General features: G+C 58.0%; 1 protein-coding gene across 1 annotated transcript in view; it reads right to left on the bottom strand.

Annotated features, from left to right (window-relative positions):
- Positions 1-5457: 5457 nt before the first annotated feature.
- Positions 5458-18627, bottom strand: part of ARAP1 (ArfGAP with RhoGAP domain, ankyrin repeat and PH domain 1) — a 36345-nt gene continuing 23175 nt past the window's right edge. The window contains 23 exon segments of the mRNA XM_030955635.1: positions 5458-6092; positions 6272-6309; positions 7241-7354; positions 7356-7397; positions 7568-7631; positions 8009-8059; positions 8527-8609; positions 9454-9486; positions 10210-10352; positions 10735-10848; positions 11673-11790; positions 11951-12019; positions 12171-12254; positions 12458-12605; positions 12829-12934; positions 13885-14097; positions 14387-14550; positions 14755-14800; positions 15126-15321; positions 15409-15511; positions 16004-16139; positions 16375-16509; positions 17548-17722. Coding sequence (XP_030811495.1) covers positions 6292-6309; positions 7241-7354; positions 7356-7397; positions 7568-7631; positions 8009-8059; positions 8527-8609; positions 9454-9486; positions 10210-10352; positions 10735-10848; positions 11673-11790; positions 11951-12019; positions 12171-12254; positions 12458-12605; positions 12829-12934; positions 13885-14097; positions 14387-14550; positions 14755-14800; positions 15126-15321; positions 15409-15511; positions 16004-16139; positions 16375-16509; positions 17548-17722 — 2355 coding nt within the window. The 3' untranslated portion in view covers positions 5458-6092; positions 6272-6291.

Here is an 18627-nt window from a genome sequence, read left to right as displayed (position 1 = left end):
TCAGCTCTTCCAGGTGCTGACAGCACGTCCTCTGCACTCCCCATCATGCTCCAGAGCTTCTTGGGGTGGGGAGAAGCAGGGATGAGGCTTCCAGAGGTAAAGGGGGAGCTCAGTGCTCCTCTGGGGAGCAAAGTGCCTTGAGGCATCCGTCCCCCCCAGATGGGGGCTCAGCTCTGCTCCCGACCTGCACAGGGGGTTCTGCAAGGACACCCCGCTCCCACCGCGCCTGCAGTGGCAGCCTCTACATCCCACCAGGTGGGAACCAATCCTCGGGATCTGGCTCCCAGGGCAGCTCCTCAGGCGGGGCTGAGGCTGGTGGTGCTGGCTCGGCTCGGCTCAGCCGCATCGGGCGCCGCCAGTGCCGCACCAAGGCCGGTGCCGGGGGACGGCGGGGACACGCTGGGAGGGAGGCACATGGGGCTGGCACGCTGCTGGCCCGGCTCTGGCTGCCAGGTAGCCATGGAAACCTCCCGGCGGGATGCTGCGCCGATAAATAGCCAATTTGAAGTGATTCTCCTCAAAGAGCTTTTTTTCCCCCTGTATTTATTTTTTTATATATAGAGTCTCAGGGATTTTTTTAGATTTACCTTTGCTTATTTTATTGTTTCCCTTTATTTTATTATTTTTCTTTATTGTGTCATTTGTTTTGGTTTGGGTTGGGTTTTGGGGGGTTTGGGTTTTTTTGTTTGTTTGTTTGTTCATTTGTTTGTTTTTGTTAATTTTTGTTCTGTTTTTTGTTGTTGTTGCTGCTGTTATTTTTTTTTTATTATTTTTTCCTTTGATTCAAGGCCTGGCCTCCACGAACACTCAAGACAGTGAGGTTTGCCATCTCCCTTGTCTTCAATAAGCCAAAGCTCATTGCAATTTCAGCGGCAGCCCACATGGAAGTGGGGTGACATCATTCAGGGCCACACGTGCATGGAGCTCCTGCTCACCTGGGTAGGTATTTAGGTGGGATAAATACACACGTGTGCACCTGAGCGTGTATGAGTGTGTTTGGAGGCATTGCAGATCCAGGCATGCCATACACACATCTGGAAAGCATACAGCATGCTCAAACACACATCTGGAGTCACAGCCCAAAATGGGCTCCTTGGGCATCTCCCAGCAGGTGGAACAAGGGCAAACAGAGATTTTGGAGTCCCGGTGAACCAGACTCATGGATGGGCAGAGCTGTGCCTGCTCCTCTGCAGCTGCATCCATGTCTGGGGCACCCGGGGACAGGGCTGGGTAGGGGATGGGTGCCCAGCCTGCAGGACCTGTGGCACATCCATGTAACTGCCTGGAGCACTGTGGTCACTAGCCACAGGGCTCCTGAAGGTTGATTCCATAGGGATTTCGCTGCCTTCACCTGCAGAACCTGCTGGGGTCTTGTCTGTAGCTCAGGGAGCTGCTCTGAGCCTTCACCTGGGGAAGAAGGCCCTAGGGAGGCTCCAGAGATGCTTCAGATCCCTTCTGTGACCCTTCTGCAGCCCACAGGGACACTGAATCACCCCCACCATCCCTGGAAAGCTCATCCCTGTTTCTCCCCACCCCTAGAAGTCTTGGAGCACAGAGGGGAGCAGGGCTGTCACCCAGGGGACACGCAACAGCCAGGATGCTGACAACTCAGCAATTCTATGTATCTGCCTGTCCCACACTGCACACATCTCCCTGGGGATCCTGGCTCCAGGGGATCCTAGCTGGGCTCTGTGCCCAGCCCTGGGCAGGGATACATCAGGAATATCTCTGGGCTGACAACCCAGAAGCATTGCTGCTGCGATGTTAATAAAGAGATTGAAAGCTCTGTTATTTTTAAATAAATGCAAATTAACATCTACTTAATGGAGAAAGACAAACCCAGATCCTCATCTGAGCCAGTGCTGTGACAGTGATGGATAAACAGTCATCAGCCAGAGCGTCCTTGTTCACATGCCAGACCCACATGCTCTGGGATGCAATGGCACCACTGGCCTCTGCTGGGAGGAAGGTTGGCAGCTGGCTCTGCTCACTGGTCCCTGTGCCCACTGGGAAGGTCCCCCTGGCAGGGAAAATCCCAGTGTGGCTCCCATCTCTGCCACCCATCCCACCCCATCTTGCTTTAGTCATGTCTCCTTGTCCAGCTCTGGCCATGCAAAGCCAAGGGCAAACATCCCTTCCTAAACACCTTCTCCATTCTCCCAAGACACCGAGCTCCCAACATCTACCACCTGCAATGTGGCATCGAGTCCCTGGCACTGCCAGCACCCCACTGGAGCTGGGAGAAGCAGATCCCCCATCCCATCGGACCCTCCTAGGCACAACCCACCTCTGCAGCCTTTCCTCCCCCCCACACCAGCCCAACATTTACCTGGCTATTTAAATTTCCTTCATTTTTCTTGTTAAAGTGAGAGGGCGACCGCCAGGGAGGAAGCTGGGAGTGGACAGAGCAGGGGGAGGGGAGAGAGCACTGTGAAGGATAAAAAGCTTCAGGCAAGCTGGGCCTTTCCTCTGCCCCTTCACTTTCTGCTTTTAAAACCCTCCCATGGGCTCTTCTCTCCCTTCCCCAGCATCCAGAGACCTTTTCCATCACTGGGCCAGGCTGAAGTGGAATGGAGCAAGGGAAGGAGAGTTCCTGTGTCAGTTTGGGGAGTGGTAGATTTCCTCAAATCCTTCCCCAGCCTGATCCCATTTTCTGGGTGGGTAAACGGATAGCTGAGGGGTGAGGTGAACCCCCTGAGAGCATCCTGAGTGTGTTGGCAGCCACATGCTCTGATAAAAAAAAGCATAGATGGAGAGAGAAAAGGCAGGAGGCAAGGAAAAGGGGGGAAAATGATGGGAAAAAGGCTGGAAAAAGCCAGTGACAGTTTAATGGGGCTGTTGATGAAATAATGACTAGTTTAAAGTCTGCTGGAGTGTGGCTGCTCTGCAATAACCCAGGACCTGATAATCTGCTGAGTTCATTACTGAGGGGGGAGGGGGAGTGCAGGGGCAGAAGCCATTCAGTGGGACACAGAGCTGCTGTGGGTGTGGGATGCAGAGCAGAGCCCCTGGGGACAATCAGTACTGGTGCCATGGGGTGACTGTGGCATTATGCCGGGCTGTCCAGCCACCTCCTGGCTCCTCCTCAGGGTACCCGAGATGAGGACGGTGAATGTGGGGTGTCCCCAGCACAAGACACAATAGCCAGGAATGGCAGCACTCAGGGCAGGCAGCACCTCAGGAACGGCAGCATTGTCCTTGGTGGCACCATGACCGTGACTCAAGTCTGGCATCCATCTAATCTACATGTCTGGCGCACAAGGTCACTGATGCCACCACACCAGCAGACCACGGGCAAGGACAGGGACAGTGCCAAGGGCTCCAGCACGCAGGAGAGGCTGTGGGTCTCAGCCAGGCCCCAGCCTGTGCTCGTGGAGAAGCCAGCAGACACCCTCACACGCCCAACCCCCCCAGTGTCAGTTTATTAAGTTGTTTGTAAATGTCTCTGCAATTAATCACTTGCCGATGCGCGGTGTCACATGGCACTGCCTCCGCAGCACTATGAATAGTGAGAGCTGGAGAGAGGCCTGATCCATGCTGCTCCTGGATGGATCCACCTCTCCACAGGGCAATGCTGCACCAGCTCAGTGCAGCACGGCTGCTGCACAGTGCCCTGGCCCCTCCTGGCTTGGCTGGGCTCGAGGACATCAGGGCAGGAGGTCCCCAGTTATCATCACTGCATCCTGGCTGCCCTCAGATGGGCTCTCAGGAGCTCACTGCCCATCTCTTCCCCCAGAAAACAGTATGAAGGTGAGGGGAACTCCAAACCTCATGCTTATGGGATCCAGGGGTTCCCAGCACCACGATTCTGCCCACTCCCAGTTTCCCTCAAGTGGGCCACCAGCAGCTCCCTATTGATCCCTTCCCCAAAAAATGTGGTTAGAGATGAAGGGAACCCCAAATTGGGATCCAGAAGGGCCCCCAGCATCCCCCTGCTGCCCCCACACTCTGCCCCTGGTCTGGTGAGGGGTGCAGGGAGGACAGAGCCAGCCTTGGCTGGAAGCTTGGCTGGTTGGGAGCTGCAGGGTTTGTTCAGCTCCTGGAGCAGGGCAAGATGAAGAGGATGGATGCCCTAGTGGTGAAAGACTGGGAAGGAGGGTAAGAGGGCATGGCCAGAGAGACAGGTAGGCTGCTGAAGGAGGGAGTGGATTCAGGGAATGGTGGTGGGGCAGGGGAGAGATAGAGGTGGGGATGGATGGATGGATGGATGGATGGATGGATGGATGGATGGATGGATGGATGGATGGATGGATGGATGGATGGATGGATGGATGGATGAGTGAGTATTTAACAATGTTGAGCACTAATGGTATTTCTTGGCACATCCCTGGGGTTTGGTGCCAACCATCCACTCCCGGCCCACAGAGTGCTGGGCACTAGAAGCCCCATGGAGCAACCTGGCACAGCAGAATGGGAGAGGTCATGAAACCAGGGGTGGTGAAGGCTCTCCTGCCCTTCCCAACAGGTGAGGGTCCTCACCCTGCCCCAACAACAAGGGGCTTGAGCCACACACTGGTGTAACTGAGGCTTGTGGGGTGCTGTTTTCAGGGGGACATGGGGACACAGGTGCCCTCCCTGTGTCTCCCTCTTAGTGGCTCCCTTCTAGCAGCGCAGGTGACACTGCCAGCCTCGCTGCCACCACCCTGCAGCCTGGCAGTGCCTGCAGGTGATTGACAGCCCTCCAGCTCCCACGCATGACTCACCCACAGCCCCTGTGGTGGCTCAGCGTGAGGAGGGGGCGTGGGACACCCCCACCCAGGGCTGCCACAGACAACTCAGCAGGGAGTGATGCTCCAGCCCTGCAGTTACCCCTGCATCCCTCCATCCCTGGGGACCAGCACCCCTGCATCCCCACAGCTGTGGGGATTAGTATCCCCACATTCCTGGAAACCAGGGAAAGCAGAGTCCCAGCTACCTCCTGCCACTCAGGCTGAGCTCCAGTGATGCTCCCCACCATGATGGCTGTGAGATGAAGCTCAATGGGTTTCCATGGCAAGTTCCAAGGTCACAAGCACTGGCAGGCAGCAGCAGGCACACAGGATCAGCCATGAGCTACGGGGAGGAGTTCCTAAGGCTGCCATGATCCAAAGAGACAGCTCCCAACCTCTGGCTTCGAAATGCCCATTGTGCCTCACACTGCAAGGGCCAGGCCCTGAAACACACCTGCACACGTCTTTCTTGGTAGCTCCCACCTACTCCTGGTGATGTACAGTGGCAGTCCAGCACAGACACCAACTCTGGCACTGGCAAGGCTCAGCAGTCACAGCAGAGGACTGTTGGAGTGGGGTGCCACTGCTCTGTCCCCAAAAGGGCAGCTCACTGCCTTCCCCATGGCACCCATTCTCTGGCAACCACCCAGCAGGTGCATCCAGGACTGTCCCTCTGCACTTCCAGCTCTTGGTGTCCCCCCCTGCCCCGTGTGGCTGGCAGAGACCTGAACACTCCCACTTTGTTTCTTAAGACCTTTAATATTGTCAAGAGGTGGCAGTGGGACGCAGGGGCTGCTCCTGCCATCTCCATCGTGATGGATAGAGGACAGAGCCCAGGGGCACCCCTTCCCAGTGTTGGGTGAATACTGAGGCTCTTGTCATCCTGCCCTACCCAGCACAGAGGGGACCCTTCCCCAGGAGTGATGGGAGTAGGATGATGGCAGTGCCTGGGGCCAGGCATGCATCCCATGAGAAGGGCCAGTGCAGCATCCCACAGGAAGGGCAGCTCCCACCAGCCTTATCATTTCAGAGGAGAAAGACTTAAAAATAGGGGATGGAAGACGAAACATAAATGCCCTCGACTGCAGCTCCCAGCCAGGCTCTGCTTCTCCTCCCGGAGCTGGGAAAAGAAGCGGTGGCCAAAGGCAGCTGGGGCACAGAGTCAGGGCTGACATCCTGTGGGCTGTCTGGCAATGTCTCCCAAGCCCAGCTCTGCTGGGGTAGGGGGTGGCCTCGCTGCCATCTGCCCTCCTGGCTGCCTGTGGTCCCCACAGTGGAAGGTGAGAAGGCCCAGTGGAGGCTCTGGAGGCAACAGGACCCTGGCAGGTGCCCGAGTATGGGGCTGGCACGAGACCTCGAGGGTGGCCCCACTTGGAGATGAACCTGTGGCACAAGTGGAGAGCAAAGTGTCGGTGAGGGGACAGAGCAGGCACTTCCAACCCCTTTTCACCTTTGGGGACACGTGCCATGTCCCCAAGGCAGGATGGCAATAGGACAGACAGAGCTCTTGACTCCCACTGTCATCAGATCAGGACAGGGCAAGCAGGCAGGGGGAAACTCACTGGCATGTCAGTTTTCCAGCTCAGACGTTCCGCAGAAGCTAGGGACAAAGGGCAGACAGATCACCTTTCATCCTCAGCCTCCTCCTCCTCCGTGTCTGCGCATCACTGGCAGCATGGCACCCAGGGGGACACAGGGAAAATGCCCAGCAAGAGAAACTGTGGTCGCCCCAGGGTCACTGCAGTCCCAGAACCTCCTCCCATGCTGGCCCCGTGGTGGGGGACACTCACCCACTGTCCCCTGGGAGCCCTGGTGTGCTGGTCCCCTGCACCAGACCACCCCACCACAAGCACACTGTGAAGCACAGCCCACAGCAAAGCCCCTGGAGCCTTCCCCACTGCCCTCTGTTATAAACCTAAGCCTGTGCAGGAGTTCCAGGGCAGCAAAGATGCTGCTCTCTGCCCTTGGGGCATCCCTGAGCACTCACTGGGTGATGCCCAACTGATGCTGGTGGGGGATTTCCCTGGCACAGCCCTGTCCCCTGGTTTATAACAGCAACGAGGGCCCAAGCCATGGGCTTGGAGGCAGTGGGATCATTTCTGTCCCACCACCAGCCTCGTGGCTGGGCAAGAGTCCAGCACCCGCATGGTTGAGGGACACTCGATGGGTGACAGCCCCCAGGCAGGACAGCTGTTGCAGACAGACAAGACAGCAGGATGGGGAGGTGATCTGTGACCAGGACAGAAAACCCAACCCTGTTAGAGGAAAAATCAGGAGCATGGCAGCATCCCTTCTTTTTGCATCACATGATTTGGGACCCCCTGGACCCAGGAGACTCCAGCAGTCCCCAAAGGATCAGCTTGCCCCCCCAGCTCCATCACTGGAGATGATGCAGTACATAAGGAATGGGAGCAGGAGTGGGAGCCAGGATATCCCCCACCCAGGTTAGAAGACCAGGACCCACCCATCATGTGATGCAGGGGGGATGCAGCCCTGCGTGGAGGAGCATCCAGTGCCCCCAGATCACTCACAGTTAGAGGGTCAGTAGCAAAAGCAGCCACACTGTTCCTCATCTCGCTCTCATTGCCCCGCAGCGGGATGAGGGAGATGTTACCCAACCTGGCATCCTGCTGCGGCCGCAACCACCCGCGCCCTGGGACGCTCCGAGGGCCACAGGGCACCCCCGTTCTGCAGGCAGAGGGGACAGTCAGGGACACCAGGCACTCACCCGCCCCAGGAGCTCTCTTCTGCCCTGGGGCGCTGGTGTTTAGGGATGCTTGGATACCCCAAAGGGTTTCTGCTGTCCCCCACGGGGTGCCCCGCTGTTACAGGGAGGGATCATCCAGCCCACTCCCTACCTGCACCTGAAGGAAGGTGGCAAACCACTCCCGCAGGTCGGCCTGGGTGTCACAGCACAGGTACCTGTGGAAACAGTGTCAGCAGCCAAAGGCAAGTAGGGTGTCCCCTCTGCCCACTCCAGGGACACCTGCCTGCTCCAGAGAGCTCAGCTGCTGCTCTGCATGAGACCCCAGGGGACTGAAGGGGACAGCTGCAGGGGTTCCTCAGGGGGAACCTGTATGGGGCCAGGAGTGCTCAGCCAGGCTGTCTCCACACATCTAGTGTCCCTGCCAAGGTCAGGAGGGTGCCACTGGATGATTCTCAAGGTCATTTCCCATCCAAATCGTTTCATGATTTCTATGATTCCCCATCTACCCCTGCTATGGCAAAGGCTTCAGAGAGCTGCCATGTGTCTGTCTGTCCCAGGGAGAACTTTAGTATGCCATGTCACCTTCCCTCACCATTGCTGCTTCTCATGCTTCTCGTTTTCGTAGAATACTGTAAAACCCCAGCTGGAAGAGAGGAGTGAAAACATGAATCCCAACATCCCACACAGCTGTCCTCTGCTGGCCAAGTACCCCAGCAAACCCCTCTCATCCCTTCCAACCCCATCTCTGCAAACCCCCCACTGTCCCTGCAACTGCCCACTCCAGCCCCACAAACCCTCCCCCAGTTCTGCAAATCCCCTCAGTCGCACAAACACACCCCGGGACAGGGCCAGGAACAGGGCTCGGGACAAAGACAGGGCAGGGACAGCGCCGAATACAGGGCTGGGGACAGTGCTGGGGACAGCTCAGTCCCTGCTGGTTGGACCGGGCTGCAGAAGCGAGCTACAGGGCTGCTCTGACACCTGGTGGCAGGAGGCCTGGCCAGCAGGGGACGGGTCCACTAGTCAAAACTGTCCCTGTCCTTTTCCCTGTCCCCATCTCCACCGCTATCCTCATCCTTCGGCACCACAGGCCACCCCTTTGCTGCTCACCACGTCGGGGGTCGGAGCTTCTTTTTAACGCCCAGGTAGACCTTCAGGTTTCGGACAGGCCACTCCTTCTCTGGCTTGTGACTCTGGGGGAACAGGGCACCAACACTGGGTTGGTGGCTGCCAGACCTATCCCCGCCCAGCACAGTCCCCACCGTTGCTGGGATAGGGTTCACCCCCAGCAGGGAGGAAAAGCTGTAGTGATGCGGTGACAGGGAGGAGGGTGAAGCCCAGCATGGAGCAGAGCATGTGTCTGTCACCCATGGCAAGGGCCACAGGTAGCAGGAAAGGGACACAGGTGGCCTGTCCCCCCTAGGCAGTGCCAGTTGCCTTCTGAGCTGGGACCAGCACTTGCACATTGTGACAGGGTCTCAATGAGAGTCTGGCAATAGACACTTCCCATGGGATCCCACCTCATACCCCTCCTCAGCATCATGGCCACAGCCACGGCAGTGGTGGATCTGGATCCACTCTGCCCAGAGCACATTCCTAAGTGTCCCACTGCCATTGTGGCACAGCATGAGGATCCTTCCAGGGCTTGCTGTGCCTTGCCATGATGCAGAAGCAGGTGCCACACTGGGGACCCTCCATCCACGTTCACATGCAAGCAGTGTTTGACTTACAAGAGCCCGATCCAATGCCTGCGGGATGGGGAAGCTCAGCCCATCCCTCTCCTCTCTGGTCCCTTCCCCAGACCCAGCTCTGGCTGCCTGGAGTGAAGGACAGCGGGACCCACAAGCCAGAAGGGCCAAATGGGGAGAGCTGGTAGCACCAGGGACAGTTCCAGTGATTGGCACATGTGTGCTGCAGGATTGGATTTGGGACTGACCCTGGATCAGATCTGAGGTCAACCCTGGGCAGACTTGTAAGGGCAGAGGGCATGGGAGCCCCTGCAGCCCAGCTGAGCCCCCCATTCCCCTCCCTACTCACGCTCTCCAAGGGGGGGCTCCGCTGCCTCAGGCTCTGTTCAACAGAGGAAAAGGGTTAACAGAGGTGGGGGACCCCTCCCTGCAGCCCTCCTGTGCCCACGGGCAGGGCATAGGGATGGAGTGCTAATGGAGTGTCACATCAGGGCAACCAGGAACTGGGGGCACAGAGGGGCTGTCACTGCACAGCCAGTGTGCCAGCATGTCCCCCCTCAGCCCTGGCACTGACCAGGAGCTCTGGGATCTGCTCCAGGTCTGGGTGACAGCACTCCAGGGGCCAGTTCTGGCACTGCCCACACTGCCCATGGCTGCCTGAGCTGCCTGTGCCATGGCAACCACACTGCTGCCTGCACTGCCTGAGCAATGTCAGCCCACAGGAGTCCTGTGTCCTCAGGGAATCCCCAGAAAGTCACAGTGTGGCAGGGCAGGGCAGGGAAGGGCAGGGAAAGGCAAGGGGAAGGGGAAGGGGAAGAAAGGAGAAGGAGAAGGAGAAGGAGAAGGAGAAGGAGAAGGAGAAGGAGAAGGAGAAGGAGAAGGAGAAGGAGAAGGAGAAGGAGAAGGAGAAGGAGAAGGAGAAGGAGAAGGAGAAGGAGAAGGAGAAGGAGAAGGAGAAGGAGAAGGAGAAGGAGAAGGAGAAGGAGAAGGAGAAGGAGAAGGAGAAGGAGAAGGAGAAGGAGAAGGAGAAGGAGAAGGAGAAGGAGAAGGAGAAGGAGAAGGAGAAGGAGAAGGAGAAGGAGAAGGAGAAGGAGGCAGGGCTCACCCGCACTTCTTTGTAGAGGCGCAGCCAGGAGCGGTTGAGGATGAAGTAGCGATCATGGAAGCCAGTGCTCAGCCCAAGCCCCAGCAGGTTCCTCTCCTCCCGGAATTTCATCATGCCATGCTTGCAGTCACCCACTCTGCTGGCTGGAGGCACATGCCTGAGCGGCTCCAGCCCTCCAGAGGGAACAGGCTCCCCAAGGAGGGCACAGCCAGACCCTCACCCCCTGTAACAGCAGCCCTCCAGCTGCTGCAGAGTCCTGGCATTGCCCCTCAACTCCCAGGCCAGGCAGGGCAGGCAGGAGCAGCTTCCCTACTGCTCTGGGCACAGCATTTGGCCATGACACCGTATCAGGGGACTCCAAGTCACATGCTAACTGAGCTGGTGCCTACTTAGATCTCATACCATCCTCTTCCCCATTCCCAACACCTTCTCCATCCCCTCCTCTCCACTCTGCATCCCCATCAGTGTTCAATCCTCATCCCATCCCATCCCTTACCATCCCAGACCATGGCCCCTGCCTCTCACCAAGGTAGATGAGCATGTGCTCCATGGACATCTGCTTCTTCACCACCAGGTAACTCTCTGTGCCCAGGCAGTGCAGGATGGGCAGAACTTTCTCCGAGTAATGCAAGGGCCGCTCTGTAAGTCAGGGGACAGTCAGGTCTCAGGAAGTGCACCCAGGGCCAGCTCCCACCCAGAAAGTGTCACACTTCTGCCCTGAGGGTCTGACATGGTCTTGACACTCAACTATGTCCCCAAGTGCCACACCTACAGGACTTGTCAATTTCTCCAGGGAGATTCCACCACTGCCCTGGGTAGCCTGTGGCAGGGCTGGACAACTCTTTAGTTGAAGGAATTTTCTCAAATATCCAGCCTAAACCTCCCCTGGCATAACTTGAGGCCATTTCCTCTTGCCACTTGTTACCTAGAAAAGATTGACCCCCACCCACTGGCAGCAGGACCTCAAGGCACCAGCAGACAGGACCAGGCTCTCATCCTGTTTCTGCTGATCTCTCCCTTGCTGCTGCCTATGGCCAACAGAGGGCTGCTCACTTTGGTGGCCAGAGAACTTGGACACCTCCCCCCATCAAAGCTTCAAAGGCACTTGAACTCCTAAGGATACAGACAGACGCCCTGGTCCAAATTTCAGCCCATCTGCAGTACTCGGCCATGTGCAAGCTGGATGAGGTAAGCAACTGTCCTCCCCTGGGCACCTGGAGCCCATCCCAGACTGCTCCATGGTGCAATCACAAGGGGACACTTTGCATACCCGTCCCCATATCCATTCCCATCTCCATCTGCATCTCTATCCCCATACCTATCCTTACTCCATCTGCACCACCATGTCCATCATCTTTTTCATCCTCATCCCCACTGCATCCCCATCTCCACCTCTAACATCATCCCCGGCTCCATCTCCATCTCTCTACTCCTCATCACCACTCTCATGCCCCTGCACCAACCTGCCTCTTCCCTCTCATTCACTTCAAAGCAGCTCCAGTAGTCCTTCTCCTTCATGACAATTTTCCGCCGGTCCAGGATCTCAAAGGTGAGCTCCTCAGCCGTCATTGTGGCTGGGATCTGAGAGGGAGGGGGCAAGCCTCCATCAGTCAGTGCCCAGGGCCTTCCATCCCCACACCACAGACACCCAGCTCAGATTGAGTCTCCATCCCTCCACAGAGGCTTGGGCATACAACAATGGGACCCCTGTCCCCTCTGCATCCTCTGCCCAACCACTCACCTTGACATGCTGCTCTGTCTCTGTCTTCTTCTCCTCCAGGTAGACAGTACAGATGAAGTCCCCAGCTTGCTGGAGAGCAACAGTAAAGAGTTTCAACATGCAGCTGTGTGGGTGAAATCCCCCCACCAGTGTGGACATCTCTTGCCCAGGGCATGTCCAAGAGATACTACAGTAGACACTGAGGGCTCCAGGAGAAGATGTCCCCATGTCCAGGACCCACCTGTGTTCCGCTGGACGATGCCTCCCGCATCTTCATGATGGCTGTGATTTCATCCTGCTGCTTCTTCATCTCTTGGTCATTGACCTGCCAGGGAAGAGAAGCCATCATGGCTGACCAGACCATTCTGGCTCCAGGCTTCTGCTTTCCAAGGTTTGAAAAGACATAGTCCTCTCTCCCCTTGTCTCCAAAGCAAGATGTCTACAGACAGAACAGACCTGACTTCCTCTTCCTTCCAGCTCTCCATTCCCTGTGAATGCCCACACATTGGGACCCAGGGGTGAACATACGTTAAAGATCTCCACGTAGTGACTGATGAGGTCCTCCACCACACGTCCTGCCTTGTAGTCCTTCCCGTCCGTCTGGAAGAGTGTGGGCCCAAAGACAATGGCCAGGTTGTGTGTGTTCATCTGGTTCTCCCCAGAGAAGCACTGGACCCTGTGGGAAACTCTGTCAAGATTCCTGCCCCAGAGCCCTCCCTGGACCCCACCCTTCAACCCCCATGGAGGACACGATGCATGGCATCAGGTATAGCTTGGCCCCAAACTCCTCTCCTTTCCTTGCTGGGGACATGAGCGAAAGGATAAGGGCTCTCCCACACCCCAGAGCCACCAAGGACCCCACAGTGGAGAGGCTGATGCCCAGGGGGTTGATGCCATACCGGAAGAGGTGATTGATGAGCGCCTTCAGAGTGGCCCGGTTCACCGGAGGGAGGGCAGCCAAGAGCTGCCGGTACTCGCCAACCTTTGCCCCCTCATCCTCCAGCGCTGCCAGAGGGAGAGAATGAACACGGAGGAGCACAAAGTGGAGATTAGGGCTCAGGGACACACTATCCCCTCTACACACTTCACTTTCCCTCTCCTGTCCCATCTTGAGGATGGAGCATCCCAAATCCACGAGGTCAGAGAACATCCCAGGTCTGCAGAGCCAGAGCATGCCGGAGCTGAAGCATCCCAGAATTATGGGACCAGAGTAACCCAGCATCATGGGGCTGGAGCATCCCAGCATCATGGAGCCAAAGCACTCCAGTTCCATGTGGCCAGACTGTCCCAGCTCCATGGGGCTGGAGCACCCTAGCTGAATGGGGAAGGAGCATCTCAGCTCCATGGGGCTGGAACATGCCAGTTCCAAGGTGCCGGAGCATCCTAGGCCTGGAGAATGCCAGGTCCATGGGGTGATAGCACACCTGCTTTATGGGGCTGAATCATCCCAGACCTGTGAGGCCATGGGACTACAGCATTCCAGCTCTGCAGGGCTAGATCACCCCAGATTCATGGGAACAGAGCACCTCAGCATACTGGGACTGGAGCATCCCCGCATCATGGGGCCAGAGCATCCCAGTTCCACAGAGCTGGAGCATCAAAAGGCTGGAGCATCCCGGCTCTCTGAAACCAGAGCATCCCAGCTCCATGGCACCACAGCTTGTGTCTGTTTTTCTGCTGAGTGCATCTATCCCAAGTGTCCAGTGAGCAGATCCAGAAGGGAAGGGGGATCTGGCTGTCTCCCCTGGCTCAGCCCCACCCTTGCCAGAGCATGAGTCTGTACAGGGGCAGCATGAACACACTCCACTCCCCACCCACCACCTGAGACCCCAGCACAGGGTAACATGTGGAGCCCAGACATGTTCCTCCAACCCATGAAGGGGACAAATTGGCTGCACAGATCTGGCTGGCCCACACCCCTCCTCTGCCACCCCCAAGCAGCCCCCAGGGCTCACCTGTTGCCCACAGCCAGTTTGGGGCCCACCGCCGAGTGAAGAGCCCATCCCCAAGGTCACGGAAGAAGCGTTTGAGGGTGTTGGCAACATCATCCACATGGTGCTCGCCCTCTTTCAGGCGGACACAGCGTGCATCCCGCTGCAGCACTTCTAGCAGGCTGGTGGTCTTGGAGTTCTGTCCGCTCTTGCGGTAGATTCCCTCAGATGTCAGCCCTGTGATGGAGCCAGAGAGAATGAGACCCCTCTGCAGGAGACAGACCCCACTCCCAGCCCACCATCAAACACTGCCAGGTGTTACAGAGTACCCCACCCTGCAGGTGCTCCTGTGACTGGAGACAAAGCCCTGCTAGAGATGGAGCCCTCCCACAGAGCTGGATATTCAGGGAGAGAGGGAATCACGTATCACAAGCATGTAGGGTTCTCAGCCTGCCACACCACAGCAGTGGGGTGACCTGACTGCCACGCTCTGGTCCCTGCCAGCATGCCAGGACTTGATCCATACCGCACTGAGTGATGTAGTCGATGCAGCGGTCCACCAGCAGTGGGACGTCCGACTCCGTCAGCTGCTGCTCCGACAAGGTGTCTCCCGAGCTGCTCGCAGCCTTCTGGATGGCATGGACCCAGCCCAGGAAATCTAGCTTCCGCTCCCCTTGGATGTACAGCGTCCTGCCAGCACGCCTAGGCTCAGCAGGGGGCTCCCCCCACACCCCACTGCATGTCTGCAACCCCCAGGAAGGCTGGCCCTGGGGGCCTGCAGGTGAGCCCAACTCAGTTTTGGGGGTCTATAGTCATGCCAGGGAGGGTAAAGACACGCCAGAACAAGGAGGGGTATTTGGCTGGGAGGGTGGGGCTTTTCCCCCACCTTCTTACCTCCGCCTCTCCACCAACACCAGAACCTCGTGGTCCCCCTGGATGGCTGGAAAGGAAGGCAGGAAGCCCATCACCTATGGGAACATGGGGTGCCACAGCTCCCCTTGACCCACATGCTGTGGGAGGCTCTGCCAACAGGTCCAGCTCCAGTCCAAATGGGACAAGCAGAGACGGGGAAGAGGATGGAGAGGGGGAAGAGGATGGAGAGGAAAAAGAGCAGCTGCATTCCCTCCCTTTCAAGGGACCCTGAGCTCCACAGGAGTGATATCCACCAGCCTCCTACCAAAAGCTAGGTGTATCCTAGAGCAGGATTTGGAGGACACGCCCTGCCCCCAGCCAGGGGGTCCTGCCAGCAGGGCTGGGGTACTCACAGAGCTCCTGCAGCTTGCGCAGCTGGAGAGGCTCCTGCCGACGGCCATCCTCTGAGCAGACATGGAGAGTGGAGCCAACCAGGGCAAACCAGCCCTCCTGGGCACGCTCCAGGGTGAGACCCCCTTTGTAATGCAGACGGCCAAGCCGCTCAAAGTCTAGTGCTAGCAGCTCCTCGGCACAGGGGTGGACAAAGGACTGAGCCAGGGAGGAGAGGAATCCATCAGCATCACTGTGTCCAGCTGCCACCAGCACCCAGGGCCACCCCAGTCCCCTGCATCCCACCTTGGCAATAGACTTGAGCCACTCTCGAGCAGAGGCAGGGCTCTCCAGCCCAAAGAGGTAGAGTCGATCTGCCTCCGTGTACACCTCAAACGTGCTCTCGATCCTTCAGGAGGGAGGAAAAGGGGAGCCACAGGAGTGGGATAGAGCTGGGTGGGCGATAAGGGTGTTCCAGGGGTGGGAGCATTCTGCTGCATGGCTGCTGATGGCTCTGACAATGGCTGATCTAATGTGGGATCCCCCCACCATGGCCCCGGGCACTCCAGCATCCCCATGATGCCAGACACATTCCAACAGAAGACATAGGGACTGCACAGAGGCCACAAAATGGTTACAAAGGAGTTGGACTGGGGTTCCAAAGGGATGACAAAGCAGCTGCAAAGAGGCTGCAAAGGTGTTACATAAGTACTGGAAAGATGCTCCAAAGGGGCTGCAAACTATTTACACAGAATCATTGCAAAGCCATAGATTCAGGGGCCATTGGTGGGGCTGGGGACTACAGTCCCCTGGTGACACCCCTCATGGGGGCCACTGCAGCCGTGACAGGCCATGCAGGAACAGAGGGGCTGTTGGGGTGCTCCAGGGAATGCAGCCTTACCCATGGGCATGGAGTGGGTTGTTCACCAGGCAGACAATCTCCTCCACCCTGATCTCGCCATTGGGTACAGTGTTACGGTCGTTCTCATAGTAGCTGAGCATGCCATCCTGCAGCGTGCACCACCGCCTGCTGAACTCTGCACGGCACAGGAGAGCACTGAGCAGCCTCCCTGAGCTCTGGCCCGCCCCATGGCACCCACCAAACCAGCCTGAGCACCGCTGGGTGCCCATCTGATGTGACCACCCATCAAACCAAGGCTACAGAGTAGTGCTGCACTTCCCCACCACCATCTCAATGCCTGAGAGAACAGGGGAGGGTGCAATTTCCCCTATCAATCTCCCAGCTCCCTTTTCCCTGTCTCACACATGTACCTTCTGGGCCCTTGCGCTCACTGATGGGCTTGACCATGGAGGGGGTCTTGTAGAGGAAGCCATTGTGGGTGATGGAGGGCAGGGGTACAGAGTAGGGCTTCTCCTCACTGCACACCATCTCCAGGCGCGGCGGCTCTGCAAGCAGGGAGATCAGTCTGTCACAGGGAGCTGCCCTCCTCGCCCAGCCCCACCAGGCAGCTGGGTTTGCCCCATCTCAGCACACAGAGCATCTCACAGGCTGCACCCCGAGCTCCCACCACAGCACAGCTGGGGTGCAAGGAACAGTGCTGGTATCCAAATGCAGGGCTGCCTGGGACTCATTCCACATCCTGAGCCCTCCCCAGAGGAGGACTCCTCAATGCTCCTTAAGCATTGAGCTAGGACTGGATGGGAACAATGTGAGCCCAAGCTCTGGATTTCTCTGGCTCGCTGGGGTGGCCTGGGAGGCCCCAGAGCTCTCCCAGACACCTTTAGTGCTGACACATCAGGAATAGCTGGGCCAGCCCCAGACCTGGGCAAATTCCAACTTCCGCAGGAACACAGGACAGACTTGGCTGCCGACGCAAGGGGGGAGGTGACAGCTCTGACAGGTACTGGCCAGCCCCCCACAGCTCTGTTCCACCCACCCAAGTGTTCCTGCCCACTTGCCCAACACCTGTATTAGGGTGCAGATCCCATGGGAGCTGTCAGCCCTCCTGGAGTCAAGTTCAGGGGCCGGGGTGCACAGCCAGCAGAATGGGACTGGTCATTAGGGGGTCAGCCCTCCTGCCCTAGGGACGTGTTGGAGGTGGGGCTGCACATCTGACAGAGGAATGTCCCTTGCCTGGAATGCCCACAACACGCCAGGATGGGAATACTCTCTCCTATCCCTTCTGGTACCTGCAACACCAGCCTGCATCCCCAGCTGGGCTCCAGACCTCTGTTCCCAGCTGGGATTGAGCCCCCAGGGGTGCAGGGGTTCCCCAAAGCCTCTCTTCCCTCTCATGGGGTACACAGACCCTCGACAGTGGCAGCAGATGGGAGAGCCTCCTGCCAGGAAGCTGCTGGGCAGGACACAGAGCTGGGACCAGCTCAAAGCACAGCTGTGTCCCCCAGAACAGCCCAGCAGCAACTCCAGGAATGTTGTCAGTGGGTGTGAGCTCACGGCGGAGCTTCAAGGGGGTCAGTCCTTACCTGAGGTTTTGTTGTGCAGCAGGAACTCCATCTGCAGCCGCTGCCCGCTCCTCTCAGCCAGGGCCAGGGGCGTTGGGCACTGGGGGTCCCCGGTGTCACAGGTCACCGATGCCCCACAGAAGAGCAGAGCCTGCGTCTCTGCCAGGTCACTGGTGGTGACGGCCGCACACAGAGCCTGCAGCAGAGCCAGGAAGCCCGTGTGAAGCTGATGGCTCCCACCGAGGAGGAGGAGGAGGACGCCCCCGGCAAAAGGAGCCGGGAGAGTTCAGCGAGCTGCCGGACCCCCGGCCGCCTCCCAGCCGCCTGGTCAGAACAAAGGAGGCTCAAACTGGGAGAAAAAGTTTGGAGCCGGCAGTGAATCCCTCCCTTAAGGAGCCGGGGTGAAGTCATACGGCAGCGGGGCGGGCCGGCCAAGGCAGAGTAGGAAAACAAACAAGCCCACATGCGAATTCCCTCGGCTGGCTGGGCCCCCCATGTACCCCCACCGCCTGTAAAAACACTGCAGAAGCCACGGCAGGGGCAAAGCCATGGCAGAGCAGGAGGCGAAGGTCAGCAGCCAGAGTGCCAGGATGGCATTCCATGTGTCATATTCCTTGTGTGACCGCTGTAGTCTGGCATGCTGCCAACAGCCAGTGCTGGGAATGAGTGCCATGGGCGGTGATTGGGAGTGCCGGCCAGGTACTCCTGGGGAGGGATGTCAAGCTGCCTCAAGTGGGGTGTGCCCACAGCACCAGCTCCCCTAAGCCCCATCCAGCCCAGAGCTTGAACCCAAAACAATTTCCAAGCCAGGGAGAGATAAACCCTGGGGCTGCCTGGCTGCAGTAGGGAGATCCCATCTCAGACAAGGCTCTCCAGCCTGGACATGAAGCTGGTTATACCCCACGGCAGAGATGTTACCCTGTCCCCACAGCTGGCTCATCCTTGCTGGAGACCCCAGACTTTGGCTTGGGATGCACAGTGAGGACACAGGGTGTGCAATGGGGGCTGGGGGGATACGGGCAGGGAGGTATGGTGGGCAGTCTGCTTGGACACAGACTTCACTCCCCAAAGAGCCTCAGGACCCCAGCTCACGCAGAACCC

Source organism: Camarhynchus parvulus, chromosome 1, assembly GCF_901933205.1.
Source record: "Camarhynchus parvulus chromosome 1, STF_HiC, whole genome shotgun sequence".
NCBI classification, from domain to species: Eukaryota; Metazoa; Chordata; class Aves; order Passeriformes; family Thraupidae; genus Camarhynchus; species Camarhynchus parvulus.
This window is presented reverse-complemented; position numbering and strand designations above follow the sequence as displayed.